Source organism: Callospermophilus lateralis, chromosome 16, assembly GCF_048772815.1.
Source record: "Callospermophilus lateralis isolate mCalLat2 chromosome 16, mCalLat2.hap1, whole genome shotgun sequence".
Lineage (NCBI taxonomy): Eukaryota > Metazoa > Chordata > Mammalia > Rodentia > Sciuridae > Callospermophilus > Callospermophilus lateralis.
In genome coordinates this window covers 24,900,245-24,923,110 of record NC_135320.1, presented here as the reverse complement: position 1 = coordinate 24,923,110, position 22,866 = coordinate 24,900,245, and the positions used below count along the sequence as shown (strand labels likewise).

Below are 22,866 nucleotides of genomic sequence, written 5' to 3'. Positions count from 1 at the left end.
AATAAATTATCTTTTCATTTATTTTTCAAGATAAATTTCAGGATATGCATGCTTTTTAATATATTTGTTTCAAAATATTCTTTTCCTCATCCATATATTTTTGCTCTTTAATCCCAAGTTGGAAATCAAGAAATTTAAGGAGTTGTGGGCTTGATGTGGCTCAAGCAGTAGTGCACTCGCCTGGTATGTGTGCAGCCTGGGTTCGATCCTCAGCATCACATACAAACAAAGATGTTGTGTCCGCCAAAAACTAAAAAATAAATATTAAAATTCTCTCTCTCTCTCTCTCTCTTAAAAAAAAAAAAAAAGAAATTTAAGGAGTTGTAACAGGAGTCCACTTCATTCTTTGAACATGACCCTACTTGCTCTTCCACTACAATTTATTTTAAAACTTTCATGGATTTTTGTGGAGTTTTGTTGTTGTTGTTGTTTTTGTTTTTGTTTTCCCTTTCTCTTCTCCCTCTCCCTTCCAATCTTGAGGGAAGCAGGATTATCCTTCTTCCCATTCTAGGCAGAATTATCTGTCCTTAAGCATATACACCACAGGAATGAATTTAGACTTCAGGACTGATGCCAGAAGACTTAAGAAAGAAGTATCTCTTAAGGCTACAAATGAATCGTTCCTGACAGGACACAACTGGAATGTAGCCTTTGAATCACATCTTTAAATGCCCTCTGTTTCCCCTAACAGCCCCTCACTGCCTCTGGGAAGAGTTTCCTCTTTGTTCTTTGCTTGCAAAGCAATAAAACTTTTTCTTTTTCTCTAAACCTTGTCCTCATTATTGGATTGACATTGAGAACAAGAACTGAGCTTTCAGTAACTGAGTTTTTTTAAAATTTTTTTATTTGTTTTAATTAGCTGTACATGACAGTAGAATGTATTTACATACTTTGACATATCATACGTAGATGGGATATAATTTCTTATTTTTCTGAGTGTACATTTTGCAGAATCATATTGGTCATGCAGTCACATACATACATACAGTAATAATGTCTGTTTCATTCAACTATCTTTCTTATCCCCATTTCCCCTCCCATCTCTTCCCTCTTATCTAATCTAAGGTAACATTATTCTTCCCTAGTGCCCCCCACCCCGCCTTATTGTGAATTAGTATCCGCATATTAGAGAAAACATTCAGCCTTTGATTTTGTAGGATTGACTTATTTTGCTTAGCATGATATTCTCCAACTCCAACCATTTACTGGCAAATGCCATAATTTTACTCTTTTTTAAAGCTGAGTAATATTCCATTGAGTATATATACCACATTTTCTTTATCCATTCATCTATTGGTTGGTTCCATAGTCTAGCTATTGTGAATTGAGCTGCTATAAACATTGATGTAGCTACATCACTATAGTATGCAGATTTTAAGTCCTTTGGTATAAACTAAGGAGTGGGATATCTGGATCAAATGGTGCTTCCATTCCCAAGTTTCTGAGGAATCTCCATACTACTTTCTGTGGTGGTTACACCAATTTGCAGTCCCACCAGCAATGTATGAGTGTACCTTTTTCACCATATCCTCACCAACATTTATTGTTTCCTGTATTCTTGATGATTGCCATTCTGACAGGAGTGAATGAAATGAGTAGTTTTGATTTGTATTTTTCTAGTTGCTAGAGATGTTGAACACTTTTTCATATACTTGTTGATCGATTATATTTCTTCTGTGAAGTGTCTATTCATTTCCTTAGCCCATTTATTGATGGGGTTATTTGTATTTTTTTGGTGTTAAGTTTTTTGAGTTCTTTATATATATCCTAGAGATTAGTGGTCTATCTGTGCGTGTGCTAAAAATTTGCTCCCATTCTGTAGGCTCTCTCCTCATTTTATTGTTTCCTTTGCTGAGAAGAAGCTCTTTAATTCAATCCATCTATCTTTTCTCCAGTGAATATTTTTGGCACTTTTTTCTAATATGACATAATCATATTTATGTGGGTTTATCTCTGTGTCCTCTGTTCTGTACCATTGGTCTACAAGTCTATATTGGTGCCAATACCATGCCATTTTTATTACTATAGCTCTGTAGTATCATTTAAGGTCTGGTGTTGTATTCCTCCTACTTCACTTTTCTTGCTAAGGATTGCTTTAGCTATTCTGGGTTTCTTATTTTTTCCAAATAAATTTCATGATTGCTTTTTCTATTTCTGTGAAGAATGTCATTGGGATTTTAATAGGAATTGCATTAAATCTGTATAACACTTTTGGTAGTATGGCCATTTTGACAATATTAACTCTGCCTATCCAGGAGCATGGGAGATCTTTCCATCTTCTGAGGTTTTCTTCAATTTTTTTCTTTAGTGTTCTGTGGTTTTCCTTGTAGAGATCTTTCATCTCTTTTGTCAGATTGATTGCTAGGTATTTTATTTGTTTTGAGGCTATTGTGAATGGGGTAGTTTTCCTAATTTCTCTTTCAGTGGATTCATCACTAATGTATCGGGATGTATTTGATTTATAGCTGTTGGTGTATATGCTGCTACTTTGCTGAATTCATTTATTCTAGAAGTTTTCTGGTGGAATTTTTTTGATCTTTAGTTCAAATCATGTCATCAGCAAATAATGATAGTTTGAGTTCTTCTTTACATATTGGTATCCCTTTAATTTGTTTCTTTTGTCTAATTGCTCTGGCTAGAGTTTCAAGGATGATGTTGAATAGAAGTGGTGAAAGAGGACATTCTTGTCTTGTTCCAGTTTTTAGCAGGAATAATTTAAATTTTTCTCCATTTAGAATGATGCTGGCCTTGGGTTTAGCATATATAGCTTTTAGAATATTGAGGTATATTCCTACTATCCCTAGTTTTTCTAATGTTTTGAACATGAAGGGATGCTATATTTTGTCAAATACTTTTCTGCATCTATTGAGATGATCATATGATTCTTGTTTTGAAGTCTATTAATATGAGGAATTATGTTTATTGATTTCTGTATGTTGAACCAACCCTGTATCCCTGGGATGAATCCCACTTGATCGTGCTGCACTATCTTTTTAATATGTTTTTGTATGTGAGTTGTCAGAATTTTATTGAGAATTTTTTGCGTCTGTGTTCATCAGGGATACGTGTCTGAAGTTTTCTTTCCTTGATGTGTCTTTGTGTGGTTTTGGTATCAAGGTTATATTAGCCTCATAGAATGAGTTTGGAAGTTTCCCTCCTTTTCTATTTCATGGAATACTTTGAGGAGTATTGGTCTTAATTCTTCTTTGAAAGTCTTATAGAACTTGGCTGAGAATCCATCTGGTTGTGGGCTTTTCTTGGTTGGTAGGCTTTTGATGGTGTTTTCTATTTCATTACTTGAAATTGATTTATTTAAATCATGAATGACCTCCTCATTCAGTTTGGGTAGATCATATGTCTCTAGAGATTTTTTGATGTCTTTGATATTTTCTATTTTTATTAGAGTATAACTTTTCAAAATAGTTTCTAATTTTCTTCTGTATTTCAGATGTGTCCATTGTGATATTTCCTTCTTCATTTTGTATTTTAGTAATTTGAGTTTTCTTTTTCTCTTTGCTAGCATGGCCAAAGGGTTATCTATTTTTATTTTTTCAAAGAACTATCTTTTTGTTTTGTCTATGTTTCAGTTGTTTCAATTTCATTAATTTCAGCTCTTATTTTAATTATTTCCCATCTTCTACTGCTTTTGGTGTTGATTTGTTCTTCTTTTTCTAGGGCTTTGAGATGTAGTGTTAGGTCATTTATTTGTTGACTTTTTATTCTTTTAATGAATGCTTTCAGTGCAATAAACTCTCCCTAGTATTGCCTTTGTAGTGTCCCAGAGATTTTGAAATGTTGTATCAGTGCTCTCCTTTACCTCTAAGAATTTTTTATTTCATCCTTGATTTCTTCTACTATTCATTCGTCATTGAATTGTGTATTATTTAGTCTCCATTTGTTACAGTAGCTTCGATTTTTTTTTTTAATTTTATCATTGATTTCTAATCCATTCCATTTGATCTGATAGAATGCAGGGTATTATCATCTTTGTTTTTTGTATTTACTAAGAGTTGCTTTGTGGCATAAGATATGATCTGTTTTAGAGAAGGAGCCATGTGCTGCTGAGAAAAAAGTATATTTCCTCATTGATGGGTGAAATATTCTATTTTGTCAAGTCTAAATTATTAATTGTATTATTTAGTTATATAGTTTCCTTATATAGTTTTTATTTGGAAGATCTGTCCAGTAGTGAGAGAGGTGTGTTAAAGTGACCTAGTATTATTTTATTGTGGTCTATTTGACTCTTGAAATTGAGAAGGGTTTGTGTGATGTACCTAGATGCTCCATTGTTTGGGGCATAAATATTTATAATTGTTATGTCCTGCTTATATATACTTCCCTTAAGGAGTATGAAATGCCCTTCTTTGTCTCTCTTGATTAACTTTGGTTTGAAATCTACTTTTATCTGAAATGAGAATGGAAACCCCTGCTTGTTTACATAATCCATACGAGTGATAAGTTTTTTCCCATCCTTTCACCTTCAGCCTGTGGACGTCTTTGCCCAGGAGGTGAGTCTCTTGAAGACAGCATATTGTTGGGTCTTGCTTTTTAATCAATCTGCCAGTCTGTGTCTTTTGATAAGTTTAGGCTGTTAACATTCAAGGTTATTTTTGAGATATGATTTATATTCCCTGTTTTTGGTTTATTGCTGGCTTTTGATTTGTCTTAGTTTCTCATTTAGGTGAATGTCCCTTTAGTGTATATCCTCCCTTTGCTGGCTTTCACTTTTTGTCTTTTTAACTTCATCCTTATGGAATATTTTGCTGAGAATGCTCGGTAGTGTAGGCTTTCTAGTTGTGAATTCTTTTATTTATTTATTTTTTAATCATAGAAGGTTTTCATTTCTTTTTCAAATCTGAAACTTAATTTTTCTGGATATTAAATTCTTTTGGTTGGCATCCGTTTTCTTTCAGAGCTTGAAATATATTATTCTAGGACTTCCTAGCTTTGAGGGTCTGGACTGAGAAATCCGTTGAGATCTGAATTTGTTTCCCCTATATGTAATTTTATGTTTTTTTTTTTCTCAAAAAAATAATAAAATAAAATTACGTATAGAGGAAACAATTTTTTTTTTTCTCACAGCCTTTAAAATTTCATCTTTATTCTCTGTGTTAGTCATTCTCATTATAATGTGTTTTGGTGTGGGTCTGCTATAATTTTGTACATTTGGGGTCCTGTAAGCCTCTTGTATTTGATTTTCCATCCCATTCTTTAGGTTTGGGAAATTTTCTGCTATTATATCATTGAAAAGATTGTGCATTCTTTTGGTTTGTATCTATGTTCCTTCCTCTATTTCAGTGACTCTTAAATTTTGTCTTTTCTTGTTATCCCATAATTCTTGGATATTCTGTTCATGGTTTTTTTAGCATCTTCTCCCCATGTTCAATTCTACTTTCAAGGTTATATATGTTGTCTTCATTATCTGAAGTTCTATCTTCCAAGTGGTCTAAATTGTTGGTGATGCTTTCTATTGAATTTATAATTTGGTTTACTGATTCCTTTATTTCCAGGATTTCTGCTTGTTGGTTTTTTTCCACGATCTCTAACTCTTTATTGAAATAGTCTTTCACTTCCAGTATTTTTTCTTTTATTTCACTCCTTATACTATCCTTTACTTCACATATCAGTTTAACTATATACAATCTGAACTCCTTGGGACATTTCTTCTACTCTGTTATCAGTGGCTTCTGTTGTTGAAGCATCTTGATTTGTTTGGGGTGCTTTATTCCCTTGTTTTTTCATGTGTTAGTGTTTTCCCATGTAAAAGTATGGATCTAAGGCAGGATAAATTCTACCCTGTAGACCTATAGTGTCCCTGAAGGTTTCCAGTGCTTCACCTTTACTGGTAAGACTAATATCAACAGCATCCAATGAACACCTAATAGCTCCCTTTAAGGCGTCTACTGCTTTCTCATATTAAATCAAAATGATGAATTCAATAGGTATCTATGGTACAAAAAGAATATTTGTTAAAAAGATTTACAATTTCAAATGGTGGATGAGAGAACAGAGGGAGTGTAGTATGCAATATTCACAAGGAAGGAAGAGAGAAGCTAGAAGTAAAAATTCACAGGAAGAGTCGGAGAGGAGCCAATGAGAGATTGGCTGTTGGTTGGAGAAAAGTTGGAAAGAAAATCCAAGAAAATAGACAAAGAGGAGAAAAAAATCAGACATAAGAATACAACAAAAATGCAAAACACCAATCATGTATCATTGACCTCCACACTCTGATGCATAAAAAACATCCTGTCCCAAATATGCTAGAGAGATTAGTGAATCAAAAAATAAAATAAAATAACTTGCTGGAAAGTCAAACTGTCTCTTGTCAGTGTTCAATAGTTTCTCAGCCCTGTCTCTGACATCTCTTGGGATCACCAAACCCAGATCAGCCCTCGAAAACCCAGTCTCTGTCCCACCGATCTGGGCTTCAGATATCTCAGGATTGGCCACGGTGCAGTCTCAAGATCTCAGTGCAGCTCCTACTTGCAGAGAAACCACCAGGGATACACTCATGCAAAGAAGCAACCCTGAGATGCAGCAGCAAGACAATGGCCACCAGCACTCTCAGCTGGAGTTCCCAGACAGAGGCTCTTATTGTGATAAACTTGCTGGCACCCAGGCCCCCGGGCCCTGGATGGTGACCCAAAAAGGGTACAGGCATGTGCAACCAAACCTGGGGACTCCCCTGAAGCAGTCCTCTAGGCAGCGGTGGCGGCGGTGGTTGTTGGCAGTTGGCAGTGAGTTAGCAGTAGCAGCAGCTACAACTGCAGCTTGTGGAGGCAGTATCTCCAGGCAATCTCCAAGGGTCAGCATCCATATCGACTTCAGTTGCATCCAGGGCAGTGGTTTCTTCTGTAGCAGCAGCACCCAAAATAACACCTCTAGGGGATCTCAGGCTGGCAGCAGCAGTGGCAACAGCAGTGCAGGCTGCTGATGGACAGGAGACCTCCAGTTCAGGGGCATGACCACAGAGGAAGCGACGGAATTCTTGTCTGAGGTAAAGGAGGCCATGCCTAAAGAAGAGACCTCCAGGAACAGCAGTGGCTTCTGCAGCAGCCCACAAAGGTGACTTCAGGCTGACTGCAGCGGAATCAGAGGCAGCAATGTCGGTAGTAGTGCAGGCAGGCAGCCAGTAATTGAGTTTTTAAAAATATATTTTCAACACTATCACATTAACAAAATACAGACAATATAGCATTATGACAGCACTGCTGTATGACAGTCATTTAAAAACATTCCTGCATTTAGCACAAATTGGTCACTTGTTTTTTTCTTAACTTTGTTCCCCTTCACTAAATTTCTTCAGAAGATAAGTGGTTTCTAATGCCTAGAATCTAAAAATGTTTTTTAACATGTTAGGATGAATCAAATTTTAAAAATTAAACTGTAAAATAAAAAATTGGATGAAGTTAAATAGTTCAGAGTTTGTCATACAGTGATGTAACTGTGATCCTTTTCATGAAGACCTGTAGTGGAAATGTTAGAAATCACCCATGTGTTTTTAACACCAAAGGTGATTTTTTTTTTTTTTTTTTTTTTTTAGGTCAGGAAAATAATTTGATAACATTTTGGTGTCTGGTGAAAGACTTTCTCTATTTATAATTTACAGCTTACCAGCCATGCAACAGAATGGAGTCCCAACCACCTGGGAGAGGATGCAGTGGTATCTTTCGCTGACGTTGGATGGGTAGCCACAGAAGAAGGAGAGTGTTCAACAAGACTAAGGTTAGTTTGGAAGGCTGTCAGAGCTGAGATACAATGCTGTTATTTAAAATAATGTCCTTTAAAGATGATACATTTGAATACTGTCTTTTAGTCGCCTCATTTGATCTCTAGTAACTAACTCTACTCTTTTTCTTGAGCAGTCTTCATTTTTGTTCAGTTTTAATACTCATCTAGTATAAATTCTCAGAGACATATAATTGTATACTAAATTCTTGTGAATCCCTGCCTTTTAGAAGTTTATATCATAAATTTGTTTACATAAGTACAGTAATTATAATGGTCTTATTGAGGCAGAGGGATCAGTATGGGCCATAGTAGAGAATTTGTGTACTAAGAGAATGTTTCCTAAAAATTGTGAGTCAAGAAGAGTTGTGATTCAAAGGAAACAGTATATAAGAGTTAGAGAGGTGTGTCTATGTATTTGAAAGTGCCTGAGTAAAATATTGACTGCTTTTGGTGATGGGGATTTAAACCAGGGGCACTTTACCACTGAGCTACATCCTCAGCCCTTTTTATTTTTTATTTTTTTATTATTTTTTTATATTTATTTTTTAGTTGCAAGTGGACACAATATCTTTATTTCATTTTCATGTGGTGCTGAGGTTTGATCCAGTGTCTCACATGTGCTAGGTGAGCAACCTACCACTGAGCCACAACCCCAGCCCCCCCCCCCCTTTTTTTTTTAAACAGGATCTTGCTAAGCTGCTTAGGGCCTCATTGAATTGCTGAGGCTGCCCTCAAACTTGTGATCCTCCTGCTTTTAGCCTCCCAAGTCACTGGGATTATACCCATGCACCATTCCATCTGGCCATATGCTCTTCACTCTTATTAGGCAGGCATCAGAAATAAGTCCTTGCATTCAAGGGATATTTGGTATGTTAGAGGAGATTAAGAAAAGAGTTCTTAATCTTAATTACTTAATTCTTAATGTATTGCCTGCCTTACGGAAGGCAGCTGGACTATAGGATGAGAGAGGTTTGGCAAGGCTTCTCAGAAGGGGATGCTAGAGTTGACTAATGAGGAATTAGTAGGAGCCTTCCCAGTTGATTGATTTTATAAGTAACATTGACATTCTTTGGAAGAATCATTATGATTAATAATCTTGCCTAAGATAATTAATTTGTTCTGTATGATGGTATCTTAAGGAGAATGTGTAGTCTTTGGTTATATACACAATATAACATTTTTGTACTGAAAAGAATAAAAAATTAAAGATTATAATCTGTGAGTCCTCAAGTAGACATATTGTCATCAAGTATTTGATTGCTTTTGGAGTAGAAGAACATTAAGAAATACTGAAATATTTCAAGTTTACTTCAGTTTGCTCATTCTGTAATAATAATTTATAATTAAGTCTAATTCTTCAAACCCAATATTAAATAATTTTTTTTCTTGCAATGCTGGGTATGAGCCCAAGACCTTGTGTGCTAGGCATGTGTTCTACCACTGAGCTACATCCCCAACCAAAATGAAATTTTTTAAGATTCATAATGCTTAAAAGTATTGCAAGTAACTCTTCCTTACACCAGGATGCTTATAATCTAATGAGGAAGATGAGCATATAGTTGGCCATTGCCCTTCAGTATTCTAGGGCTATCCCCCTGCATTTCCAAAATTTATGGGTGTGTAATCCTTTGTGTAACATGGCATAGTATTTGCATATAACCTGTGCACATCCTCTGATTACTTTAAATCTGTATTACTTATAACACCTAATACAATGTAAATGCTGTTAAATAGTTTAGGGAATTAATGACAAGAAAACAGTCCATACACATTTAGTACAGACATAATTAAAAGTGTACATATTTTTCATTTGTGTTTGCTGAATCCATAAATGGGGGACCTATGGATACAGAGGGCTAACTTTATTTATAAAAATCTATAGTATAAAGATAGTGAATAATGTGAGACTGCAGACTTTACTAAAGCTCTCCAGTTTAATTTTCAAATTTGAATAATAGCTGCAAATGAAATGTGCTGTTTTTAAGAGAGTATCAGAAAAGACCCCAGCCTGATCCCAACTTCATAGAAGATGGCAAGGATTTAAAAGACTCTAAAGGAAGTGACCTGGGAAGCAGGCAGACTGGCTCACTTTAGCTCTTAGGTGGAGAATAGACCAGGGCACTCAATGGATCAGAGTAAGACAATTTCCTACTCATAGCACATCAAGCAGCAGGTGTTACTTGTTTCCTTTCTAATCCTAATAATTTGATCTGAGACATTAACTGATAATTTATAGGCATAAGTGGAAGGAAAAAACCTGCATTTAGTGGCAAAATGTTATTCCCAATAAATACACTTTTCAGAAGATTTAACTTTAAAAAAAAAAAAACAAAACACAGAAGGCTTGTGTTGAACAGAGCCTAGAGCAGCTAAATGTGGAAATTACCACTCATCTTCTGGTCTATAGCCTCTCAACACACTGTCTCTACCCCTGTACTGTCCATCCTCTTGTGGATTACTTCCTGCTGTCAACTTGGCTAGTTGTCTTAATCCAGCCACTTGCCCACTTGAAAAGATTAGTCATTTTCTACCCAAGGAGAAGGAACTAAATTATCAATCAGCTTTTTTTCTCCCTGGATTCTAACACAATAATATATTTTTATACATTTCTTGATTGCTTTCTAACCTAAAAGATGAAGAAAGATCATTAAGAAACATTTTGGGAATACCACCTATTTAGGACACTGAGAAAATTTAAGACTATCTCATATTTTGAGTTTCCATCATTGTGAGATAAGGGAAAGGACCCTAGAAGTATATTAGGTTTAACCTAGACTTTTCTTTGCAATGGTCAATAGAGTTAAAAAGACCTTTGTATTTATGTAAATTGTGCTCAAAAAGTGGCTTCTTTAGATACTAACATTGGAAAAACTAAGAGAATTCCAGTGCAGTGTAACTCTAAATAGAAGCCTGTGCTCTTCTACCTTTGAGCATTTTTGGAGCCAAAATCAATTAAGCAAAAAAGATGGAAATCTCATCAGCAGAAGTTGGTATGGTGAAAATTGTTTAAAGAAACAAAAGAAACATCACCCTGGCTGATTGTTTACTGCTGTGGAGACACCCGCACTTGATGTCCCTTTTTGTTGTTTTTACATTTGTTTTTTGTTTCTTAAAATTTCAATAGATGGGAAAAACAAAACCATTAAATTGTAGTGATCATGGGGAGATGTAGAAACTTAACCCTTTTTAGTATTAAAGGTTCCAAAATTTATTTTCTGTATATAGGCTATGTAGGAAATCTCTGCACTCTGCACTTGTTCATAATACAAAAACAAACCATCATCCTCTTTTCCATTCACACACATAGGTAGGAATATATTCATTCTTTCAGATAGATTTTGGCAAACAAAGCAACCACTTTTGTGGAAACGGGAAGACAGTTGAGATAGAAATACATCTTTGTCCGTGAGTTTTTTTCCTCTCTTCTTGGTTGCATTTCCTTCTGTTGTCCCTACCAGATGCTCCTCATGCCTGGGACCATTGGTGGTGGTACCTATCCTTTTTGTCCTGAGGACACTGCTTCCAAATGCTTTCTCTAAAATCACTTTCAGTTTCTGGTGCCGTTTCCTTCCCTTCTTCCTCCACTACAGTTTTGAACAAGTGGGCTACTTTAATTCTTTGTTTAGTTGAGATCTATATTTTTTCAAGATCTTTTCATGAGGCTAGAATTCTTTTACTCCCACTATTCTACCTACCAGCACTTTTCCCTACTTCTTTGAAAAAAGTAATTTAAAAAATCATTATTGTTTTATTAAAAACAAAACATTATGTATTCTTAGTGTAAAAAACTAAGTTTTTAATATGTAGGGCTGAATTAACACTTCAGTGTCTTTAATAGAAGAATAGCAATGTTGTTAGCCTGAGAATCTTCATAAACCTCAGCTCCAGTATTGATTCTTGATGCACTAGCTGAGTGATACTGACTCTTGTGTCCTTATCAAGCCTGTCTCAAGAAGCGCCTTCACCATACCTCTAAAATAATATCTGATCCATGGACTTTAGATTAAATGTAGTGATAGAGAGGGAAGCTCCAGCCCTGTGTCTGATAGCAAAGGTTTCATTCAGTGTTAGTTTCCTCTGTCTCCCAATAACTTTCAAGCACAGGAAACTTTCCCCAGATGATACTGCATTAGGGCCTTGGCTTACTACTCTTTTGAGGTACCTGTGAACTATGATTACTATGTTCATATGAAGAATTTTGGCATTATAGAATTTCCAGAATGTCAAAAGATATGATGCAGTTTTCTGAGCTGATAGGTTTTGCTGGGTGGATTTAAACAAGAAGTTAGAGAAGGACTGTTTTTTGTTTTGTTTTGTTTTTTGTTGTTTGTTTGTTTGGGTTTGTTTTGTTTTGGTTTGGTTTTTTTAGTTATAGATAGATATAATATATTTTATTTTTATGGTGTGCTGAGGACACACCATAAAACTCAGTGCCCACACATGTGAGGTGAGTGCTTTACCACTAAGCTACAACCCCATCCCCTAGAACTATTTTTTTAAAGAGAAGGAATTTAAGACAGAAAAGGGCTTAAAGGGGAAATGTATGTCAGGTATACTTAATTGTAGAAAACAGGAAGAAATGGATACTTTTGTATACTTTGACATTTGAGAAACCCCAAAAGACTTCCATTTGGAACTATTAGATTGAATACATTAAAAAAATATTTTACACCCAAATGAAAATGAGACCATCCATATAGGTGATTCATAGATTCAATTATGATTCTTTTCTCTCCTTTTCAGTTTCTGTTTGCTATATTTCATCTATACTTTCACTGTATGTCTTGCAATTTGATGTGTTCATCCTACATAGGAAACACTAATATTAATATGAAGAAGCCAATACCCTGGGAAAAGGCTAATGGATTACTGATTTGATTTTGCGGTTAAATAAATAATTTTCCATTTTGAAGAATATTGAAACATCTCTTAGTTTAAGTAAAAACAAAACATGAATTAGTAAAACTTTAGTGGAATCCAGTGCCTCTTGATAGTGTTAGTTTGTACATATTCTATAGAGATTAAGAAGAATGAATAAGAAATCTAGGCATGGCTACGTAAGATTGACAAGTGCTTTGCTGTTTTTAACACTTATGGAGGGGATTTATGTAAGATCAGTTTGAAGAGTTGTTCATCAGTGTTATGCCCTGATACTTTTGCTAATGGGTGGCAGTGGTTTTTCCTCCTCTTGAAAAGCCTGAGACAACCACTCCTATCTTGCTTGCAGGACAGAAGTCAGGTCAAAGCCACCCCTTCAAGATGACCTTCCTTTCTTCGAGAAGCCCCCAAGCAGGCATATTTCCTTACCAAGCCTGTCTCAAGAAGCACCTCCACCAAAGAATGCAGTTCTGGCCAATGAGGAAGCCCTGCAGAAGATCTGTGCACTTGAAAATGAACTTGCTACTCTCAGAGCTCAGATTGCCAAAATCGTGACCCTGCAAGAGCAACAGAATCTCACTGCAGGTCTGTAAGTCCTACATTTGTTTGTTTTACCTGGCAAATTGGAAATTTTGAATGCCACTAAATTTATGTTTAGTAAGTAACAACTCTTGGATGTTGTTTGAAAATCAAGTGTCAGTCCCCTGCCTTGCTTATTGCAGAACCAGGTTAAGTTTAGGTAGTTTTTTTGTGTGTTTTGAACAATCTTGATGCTATCAGGGAGGATGACTAGGAAACCTATTTGGAAAACATTGAAATCCACGCACTTGAATTACTACTGTTTGAATCCTTCCCTTATGGGAAACTTAGCTGTCTGTAATAGTAACACCACCTCTGTTGGACATGAGGTCATTCTGTGGATTTCTGTCCAGTGAAAGGAGCCTGGGTTTCTCTGAAGGACCTGGGTAGTCTAGGACTACTTTCACCTCCCTTTCATGCTTTAACATCAGCATAATAGTACCTATATTATTGAGTTTACTGTTCAAGCAAATACAGAAAAGATATGAAATGTCTTCACCACATAACAGCTGCAAAGAATAGAATCTGACCTTGGGTCTTCTAACTCCTTGTCTAATACTGTTGGTTTAATTAGTGCGATATTACCGCTTCTTTGGGGAAGAAACCATAGCCTTGAAATCCTAGCCTACTAACCTGTTGGCATATAGTGGTGGTTTTTCCCATGGCTGTTCCCAAGTCATGATCCAGGATTAATCAGCTCTGTTGAAAGAATAGGATAGTCAGATATCTTGCCTCTGAGCAATCTTGGAAATCTTATCCAACCTGGACATGATAGCATGAAGGAGCTCTGGGCACCAAGTGCTGGAGGGATAATGGGTGTTCCTTCAGTAAATTTTGCATAAGCATGTAATTTTTTAAAAACCTAAAGTTCTGCCTTTTAATTCTGTTAATTTTAAATTGTTTTCTTTTGCTTTACCTCCCTCTTCTGGCAAACTAGGAAAACAACTGTAAATTGTAGATAATTTTAGAGTTTAGATGTTCTACTTATAATCTGAATCTTTTGAGTAATTCTTTCCATCAACCAGTGCTATTTCCTCAACCAGTAAACAACTCTCTATGTTCCAATTATGCAGATGAATTTTAGGTCCTTATTTTATAACTCTGTAGTTCTTATTTTGAAATTTAAATATGACACTTTTTTTTTCTTCTGCTTGTTCAACAGTAATTCTAAAACATTTCTTCTGTACATATTCTAGTCAATGCCATTTTTTGGTTTGTTTTTCTGGTACTGGGGATTGAACCCAGGGGTGCTTACCCACTGAGCCACATCCCCAGCCCTTTTTATTATTTTTATATTTTGAGACAGGGTCTAGCTAAGTTGGTTAGGACCTTGCTAAGTTGCTAAGGCTGGCTTTGAACTTGCAATCTTCTGCCTCAGCCTCCCAAGACACTAGGTTTACAGTTATGCACCACTGAGCCCAGCCATAATGCAAGCTTTTAGCTCTAAATGTCTTATATGAAAGTATACTTTAAATGAACCACAAATTTATCAAAGTGTTTTCCAATAGTTATAATAGTACTAAATTGCCAAACTGTACATATTAAAAATAGAGGTGATTATGTGATACAGACTGCATTATATTTCTACTAAAAGTGATTATACATTGTGCTACAAACTTGAGCATTTTGATGTCACAGAAACATCCGTTAAGTTAAATGGAATTTTTCCATCTGGAGAGTTTGAATTGAATGAGATAGTAGATCAGATTCAGGCATTTCTCAGGAAGTAACTGAACTGCTTTTCTCCTTACACACTGAGATTCTTTTTAAAGATATTGTTTGTAGGAATACGAAAGTCCCTAACATACATTTGCTTTTAAAAACTATTATTTTCTTTATTACCAGCAGGATTAAGTTGTGTGGGTGTGTATGTGCATATTTTCCTCTTATTTCTTCAGTAGGTGACTTGGTTTCTGCCACATCTGTTACCACAGCCCCACCTCCTCCCTCCACGCCACCGCCACCACCACCACCACCGTTGCCTCCTCCTCCACCACCTCCACCAGGACTCCACCAAAGTAAATCTGCTATTGATCTGATTAAAGAACGAAGAGAGCAAAAAGCCAATGCTGGAAAGACTTTGGCTAAAAACAATCCAAAGAAATCTGACATGCCAAATATGCTAGAGATCCTTAAAGATATGAATAGTGTAAAACTTCGGTCAGTTAAGAGGTAAGAATACATGTACTTTTTTATTGATTTCCCATTTGTTAATATCATGTAAAACCAACATCACACTTCTTGAGGAATTTTGTTTGACTACCATGAATAGTTTTTAGTTAAAAAAAAAAAAAAAAATGGGTCCCAGTGACTCCTCCTATACCAGTAGCAAAATCAACTAATATTTCCAGGTGATTTTTTTAGTTTTCCCATTTAATATCATCCTTTTGTGTAATGTCTCTATTGGGACTATGTAGTCATTCATTCAGAAAAGGTGTGTTGGGCTGGGAGTATAGTTTAGTTGGTAGAGTTCTTGCCTTGCATGCACACGGCCCCTGGGTTCAATCCCCAGTACCAAAAAAAAAAAAAAAAAAAAAGGATGTGTTATGTTCTTAAACAGGTGATTACTGTATACACATGGAAGATGGAACCCTAGTTTCTGAAGGAGAACACAGTATTCTGAAGATACTGAGTGACTCTTTATAAGACTCTCATGTACTTTTGTTCAGCCTTAATCTAGGTTTCCATATCACTGCTAGCAAGTTTGTCAGTGCCATTATGGAGTAACTGTGATGCTAGAGAAGAACTATTGGTCAGGCAAGGGCTGACACAGTACTTCCCGGATGATTGACAGTGTATGAGCCTGTCCCCTTGGTTTCTGTTCACTTCTCTAAGGTCAGAGCAAGATGTAAAGCCCAAGCCAGTAGGTGCTACTGATCCTGCTGCCCTCATAGCAGAAGCTCTGAAAAAGAAATTTGCTTATCGATATCGAAGCAATAGCCAAGGAGAAATTGAAAAAGGAGTTCCAAAGTCTGAATCAGAGGCCACCTCAGAGAAAGCGTTGGTGAGCATTAGCCCATATTCTTTCTTATTATGTGGCAGTTCACACCATGACTGAGTCCCTGCCATTGCCAATCATTCATCTGAGTCCTCTGCAAGATTCAATAGAATGTGACACAGGATTCTGTCCTTATCTACAAATAGATTGAAAGTAATTGGAAAAATGGTAATATATTTGTTTAGCATTTATATTTTTAATTTTTTTTACTATAAAAATGATAGTTGTTTATTTTGAAATATAAAACTTGTATAAGAGCATAAGAAGAAAGCAAAAGTTAATCCTGTATCATTGCTTAGCTATCTCTAATGTTAAATTTCCCATACAGGGTTATATTTTTAAGCATAATGAAGTGAAATTCACTGTAATAAAATTTTTATGTTAGGGCAGTGCACATGTTGTGATACAGAAACTCAAAGCCAGATCATTTTTCTTAGTGAACCCTGTCACGTCTTTTGAATAGGGTGATACCTGAGGTGTGGACCCAGTTGTATATGGGTGCTGTATAATAGGTGGAGATGGAGCAGGTTTCATAGAAGCTCTTCGGTATTAATTTCTACATTTCCTTTATTTGTAATTGTCATGGGAATATGTACTCATTATTCCAGAGAGGCAGATATCAAATTATGGTATCCTTAAAACTGTCGTTTAGACATTGCAAGGGAAAATTTGTGCTTCTTATTTTACTCGGAAGTAAACTTGCACTGAAGTAGGGTGCTGCTAATTATGGTTTTCCTTTCTAGAAAGAAATTTGGCTAATTCTTTGTCTTTCATCCTGTTGCTGTGTCCTGTGTTTATAACAATGTTTAATTCATAAACGTTTCAACATTACTAGTATCTGCTTGGTTTTTCATGCAGAACATACCCAGCCCTGTGATCCATGATGGGGATGGGATATATTATTACTGTTATAAGAACTGATGTCTATCTTTATTCTTTTCCAGTTTGGGCCACATATGTTGAAGTCTACAGGAAAAATGAAGGCTTTAATTGAAAATGTTTCAAACTCCTAATGGACAATGAGCTGAAAAAAACTCCTGGTTCAGCTGGTTTGGGAGGGCTAAATTTGGCTAGTAGAAATCAACACTATTTAGTAAATACCTGGCTTTAGTATTCAGTGGTGTACTTTTTAACCTAGAGGATTAAGCAATAATGGAAGCACCATAACTTTGTTTTGCTTTTATGAGATGGTCAGTTTTGGAGCCTCCTATAACATACTGAATTCTGACATGTTTTTCACATTTAGCTAGGATGTTGAAGCCTCTGATCTTGAAAACATTTGAAAGATTCAGAACATAGAAAGGACATTTGTGGATTTTACTGTGCATTTTAAAATTCTTAACACTAACTTATCTGTACAAATATTTTATATACATATATTTGGATATAAAACAGTTTAAAAAATTATCAGTGAATGACAATGAGGGTATTATTATCTTCATTTGTTTTCAGTGAGCATTTACTATTCAGTATGGGTCAGCTGGTATAATTTAAGTTGTTGGAATAAAATATTTGAGATTAGAATCTTCTTGCCTCTGATAGAACTTTTATCTTAGATTCTCTCTTACATTTTTGGAGTGGAGCTTTGAATAGGAACTAGTTGATGTTCACTGCTGCAATTCCATATGCTTTCCATTAGAGGGAAGTTGAGAACCAGGACGGCTGCTTGTACCTCATTGCATCCAATGCTGAGGAAACAAATGTACTTTTCAAGTGGTGACAGATTGAATTATTGAATTAAATCACTTAAATATAAACCAGATATGCCATCTTTCTTTATTTTCAGTTTAATAAATGGCATCATAAAAATGACTCATTGCTAAGTTGATAATACTTCTGGAAATGTCAGCATAATGGAGTGTAAAATTTTTTAATATTGGTCAAAATATTTATAATGAAACATTATTAAGTAGGACTATGACTTTCCTATATATTATTTATCATTGATCAGAATGCTATTCTGATGAATTAATATTATGCAATGTAATCCTTAGGTGTTATTAGAAAGTGGAGAACTGCCTTTCTCATCCAGGGCTTATAAGGACTTGCTATAAGTGGTCATTTGTAAGTGCTCAATAAACTTTCATGATTTTCTATTTGTGATAAATTCAGCTAATAGTTAATGCCAGAATTTCTTACCATGAGTAAATATTTGAATTTTTTAAAATTTAAATCTAGTGAAGAAAAGTTATACTTCCTGGGAGGATTAGGAGATAAGTAGAAATACACTTTAAGTTATTAAAAATGTTTGTTGTTCTCCTAAATATTAACAAAAATTATTTGAGATAATTTTACATAGTTTGGTTATTTGGCTTGGGTTTAAACTGTGGCATGCTGTTGATAGATATTGTTTCTAATTGTTTGATATGGTTTAAAAATTCTGCCTTTTAAGAAATCCAGAAAATCCACCTGACACATATTTTGGGCTCCTAAGAAATTTATATTTGCATCAGTATTGAATTTTGGCTAGTGCTCCAATGTAAGGAAGTTACTATTTTAAAATAAAGCAAACTATTATTTCCCTTGGACAACAGTGCTTATATGTTTTTCTTTCATCTTTTTCAATAAATAAGGTTACTTTATAATGCACATGGTGCTTCTCTGTAGTAATTGCCTTTCTACATTTTTCAAGTGGAAATATACTCCTCAAAATGAACTGTATCACTTCTCATTCACTTTTTTTTAAAAAAGGGATGTTATGATTTAGATACAAGGTTAACCCCTAAAAGCTCATGTGTGAGAAAATGCAATAAAGTTTAGAGGTGAAATGATTGGGTTATGAGAGTCTTAACAATCAGTGGACTAATCCATTGATACGGATCAACTGAGTGGTAAATGTAGGCTGGAGGAGAGAGTCACTTAGGGCATGCTGTTAGGATTTATATTTTGTGCCTGATGAGCAGAGTTTTGTTTTGTTCTCTCTGTCTGTCTCCGCTTTTTGTTTGCCATGTCCTTAGCTTCTTTTCTTCTCCACACCTTTCCACCATGATGTTCTGCATCACCTCAGGCCCAGAGCAATGGAGTCCGCCATCTGTGCAATGAGACATCCGAAACTGTGAACCCCAAATAAAGTTTTCCTCCTAAAATTGTTCTTGTCAGATCTTTGGTTGCAGCAGCAAAAAAAGCTGACTAAAGTAGAAAGCGTAGCATTGACACTGGAAGGCACTCCCTGGAGGCACCCATGTTTCAAGGCTCTCAAACCCATAACCCAGTATAGGATTAGTGAGATCTGTTTTCCTATCTTTTTGCCACACGGACTTTATTCAAGTTGCAATACTCCCACCCAACATAATACCTTGAAGTCAGAACTTAATAATAGTTAAACTCTCTACATTTTATAGCTGAAGCTTACAAAGGTAAGTAACCTGGTATAATATTTTAACTAGTCCAGTGAACCTCATTTTATAGACAAAAATTATGAGTCATCACTGGACTTGGAGCCTCATGTGATCCTGGCCATGTCACATCCTCTTAAAAAAAAAAAATGGGAATTATACTCAGTAGCTCAAAAAAAATTGAGGATTATGGGCTGAGGCTGGGGCTCAGTGGTAAAAGTACTTGTCTAGCATGTGTGAGGCACTTGGTTCGATCCTCAGCACCACATAAAATAAAGTTATTGTCCATCTACAACTAAAACTGTGTGTGTGTGTGTGTGTGTGTGTGTGTGTGTGTGTGTGTGTGTATATATATATATATATATAGAGAGAGAGAGAGAGAGAGGATTAAATGGAATAATGATTTGAGGCACATTCTATGAATAGTAAAGGGCTAAATGAGTTATTACCACCATAGATTATTTTACATGAAATCTTTGTAGTTTCTAGTAGGATGATTTCTCCTAGGACTAGGTGCTATCACCTGTAATAGGTGTCATTGTATGCATCTACTTGCACAGATTGGGATGGAAGGGGTAGGACTATAATATTCCATCTTCTTGCCATGTTCAAGAATTCCTATGAGTCTTTTTGTCTCAAGAGTGAAGAGGAAGACATGAAGTAATAAGTTACCAGAGACAAACACTTTGGAAAAAATATTGTTCTGATAACTTCTCCAAAAATAGTTCTCTGGGAATAGAACATGGCACAAGAAATTCTTTCAGGGTTCATCCAACAGAAGCAGCTCTGAGACTGCCAGGCTGAATGACAGTCGGTTTCATAATAAGACTGTTGCAATACTGCTCACAAACGCTCATTACAAGGACCTCTTTTCTTGTTTTATAGGTTCATCCTTCTTCTGTGTCTTGAATCTCTTAAGATTCTTCTTAGACTTCTCTTGGAAACCTTGTAAGCTAGCTCTTCCTTGACCTTAATACTCTTTCTTGAAGACAGGATAATAAAAATAGCGTAACCAAGGAAGCACCCAGAAACCTTGCAGAGGTCCCTCTGGGGACTGTTGTCCTTAGTTCACTTCGTAAAGGCTAGAAGACTTAATGTTCCTACAGCTGGAACTTCTCACATTTTTCTCTTTGGCAGCTTCTCCAGCCTCTTGAAAAGGTGAGATGACTCCTGTAAGATTAGCGTAGAACATGAGTGTCATTTAGATATTCTCAAGAGAGCAGTTGTTAAGATAACCCAAATAATTCTTATTCCATACCAAATGCATGTCACACAGACATCCTTCTTTCTTCACAACTGGAAAAGCCTTAATTTGGAGAGAAATCAAGGGTTTTTTACCAAAGGAACAAGGAACCACTATCATTGTTGCCTAATGGTCATCCCTCCTCATTTGTCAGACATGCTTTTTATCTAAAGATGAAAGAAGATGAAACCAGAAACAGTTTCTGGTATCATCTTAAAGGTGAAAAGCATGAGAACTTGAGTTTTGTCAGTCATTTTCAAATACTGGTGTTAGCAAGTGGAGTAGAGTAGCACATGGGAGCTAATGGGGGAGGGATTCAAATTGATGGTCCTTGTCCTTCCCCTTTTGCAGGGCAGAATACCTGATAACGCATACACTGTGCCCAGGGACACAGCCTCAGTAGGTATTCTAATTAGATTCTTCCCCAGGAAGCTGAATAAGAAACCTAAGAGAGCAAGGTAGGTAGTACCAGGAGCTTAAATAAGGATACTAATGAGGTACAGCTATACCTATGAGGAATTTTATACAACGATTTTGAGGAAATGACTTAGGGAGCATATTCATAGTAGCATTGATTCAGCACTCTCAAAGTGTCAATACATGATTTTACTTTTAAACAAGACATTTTACAGGGTAGGAAATCACTCAAAAGATATGGTAACTTACCAAAGGACTCAAACCCAAGTCTTATAAGCTACAGAAATAATGCTTTTTAAAAATCATGTTATACTGCTACCTTAAGCAGAGATTGCAAAAGAGAGAGCTGAAAGAGAAACGGTAGCCAAGAGTATGGGATAAAGCAGCTCTGTCTCAGAATGATCACATCTCAGGTTCTGTTTCCTAAGGTATGGCCTTAGGAGTGATCTCCATTATTTTCATCCACATAAATCCTCATGATTAGAGCTCCCAGTTTCCTCCCGTTTAATCTGAGTCCCTGTGTCCTGTAATAGAAAAATCTAACCCTCATCTTGTGATGATTCTTAGGGGAAATCCCAGTTGTTTTCTAAAATAGTTCACCTAGTAATTTTTATAGTGTGTGTGGTGCAGGAGATTGATCATAGGGCCTTGCACCTGCTAAGCAAGTGCCCTATCACTGAGACATACCCCTAAGCTCTACACCTAGGAACTTTAAGGTTAGTTATTAAGTACACATGTAACATCCTCCCCTCATCTCTGTGTTGAAACCCTAACCTTTAAATAGGATGGTATTAGGAGTGGAACCTTTGAAGGTAATTAGGTCCCAGGGCAAAGACTTCATGATGGAATTGGTGGTCTTATAGAAGAGGGAGCTAGCCCTCTCTTGGCTACCTGAGGATGTAACTAGGAAGAAGGCCTTCACCAGAACCCAACCATTCTGGCACCCTGATTTTAGACTTCCACCCTCCAAAGCCATGAAAAATGAATACATGTTGTTTTTAAGTCACCCAGTCTATGATTCTTTTTGATAGCAACCTGAACAAATTAAAACAAGTGCACGTCTTTATGGCATTTCCTTCAAAATTTATGTTGTGTGTGTATAAACAAATGTAATTTTCATAAAATTCAGCTAAGGCAAAGGGACTTGTGATATCATTTGTTTCCTGATTTTTTTTTTTTTTTAGAGAATATAGCACAATAAATGAAGAAATACAAATTTTATGTTAAAAAAAATCTTAGATGCAGAGCTTAAAGATACATACAAGATGGAATTCTTTTAATAGAGACTGGGATCAGTGGATAGCTACAATAGACTAAGTCACTTTGTTTCAGTCTTAAATAATAGCCAGCAAGAAATCAAATACTAAAAACAGGGTTGTTTTTCTTCCTCTGCCAACCCACCAGACTAAGATTGGTTTCAGGACAACTTAAAAGTGTCAGTATAGATTTTAAGATGTAATTGATAAAAAAGAATTTTACTAAAAGTACATTGGATATTTAAAACTGTTTTAGAACCAAATGTGGAAGCCAAATGATTCAGATATTAACAGCTATACATAGAATTTACTAGAAATGATGTCATTTTCACCATTAGTCATCCATTCTCAACACTCCAACACTTTGCTCATTTTGAATGATATAGATAAACATGATAAACACTTCATACATTATTTTGTCACCCAAAC

The 22,866-nt window shown here is 35.8% G+C and overlaps 1 protein-coding gene across 3 annotated transcripts in view; it reads left to right on the top strand.

Annotated features, from left to right (window-relative positions):
- The window catches only part of Mtfr1 (mitochondrial fission regulator 1), a 50,681-nt gene extending 31,906 nt beyond the window's left edge, over positions 1–18,775 (top strand). The window contains exons 4-8 of one of the 3 annotated variants that reach the window (XM_076836136.1): positions 7,610–7,725; positions 12,959–13,194; positions 15,123–15,360; positions 16,024–16,192; positions 17,131–18,775. In XM_076836136.1, coding sequence (XP_076692251.1) covers positions 7,610–7,725; positions 12,959–13,194; positions 15,123–15,360; positions 16,024–16,192; positions 17,131–17,199 — 828 coding nt within the window. In that variant the 3' untranslated portion in view covers positions 17,200–18,775. Of the gene's footprint in view, positions 1–7,609; positions 7,726–12,958; positions 13,195–15,086; positions 15,361–16,023; positions 16,193–17,130 lie in introns of all 3 variants that reach the window. The other 2 variants (XM_076836135.1, XM_076836134.1) reach the window with 2 other exon arrangements.
- The last annotated feature ends 4,091 nt before the right edge of the window (positions 18,776–22,866 follow it).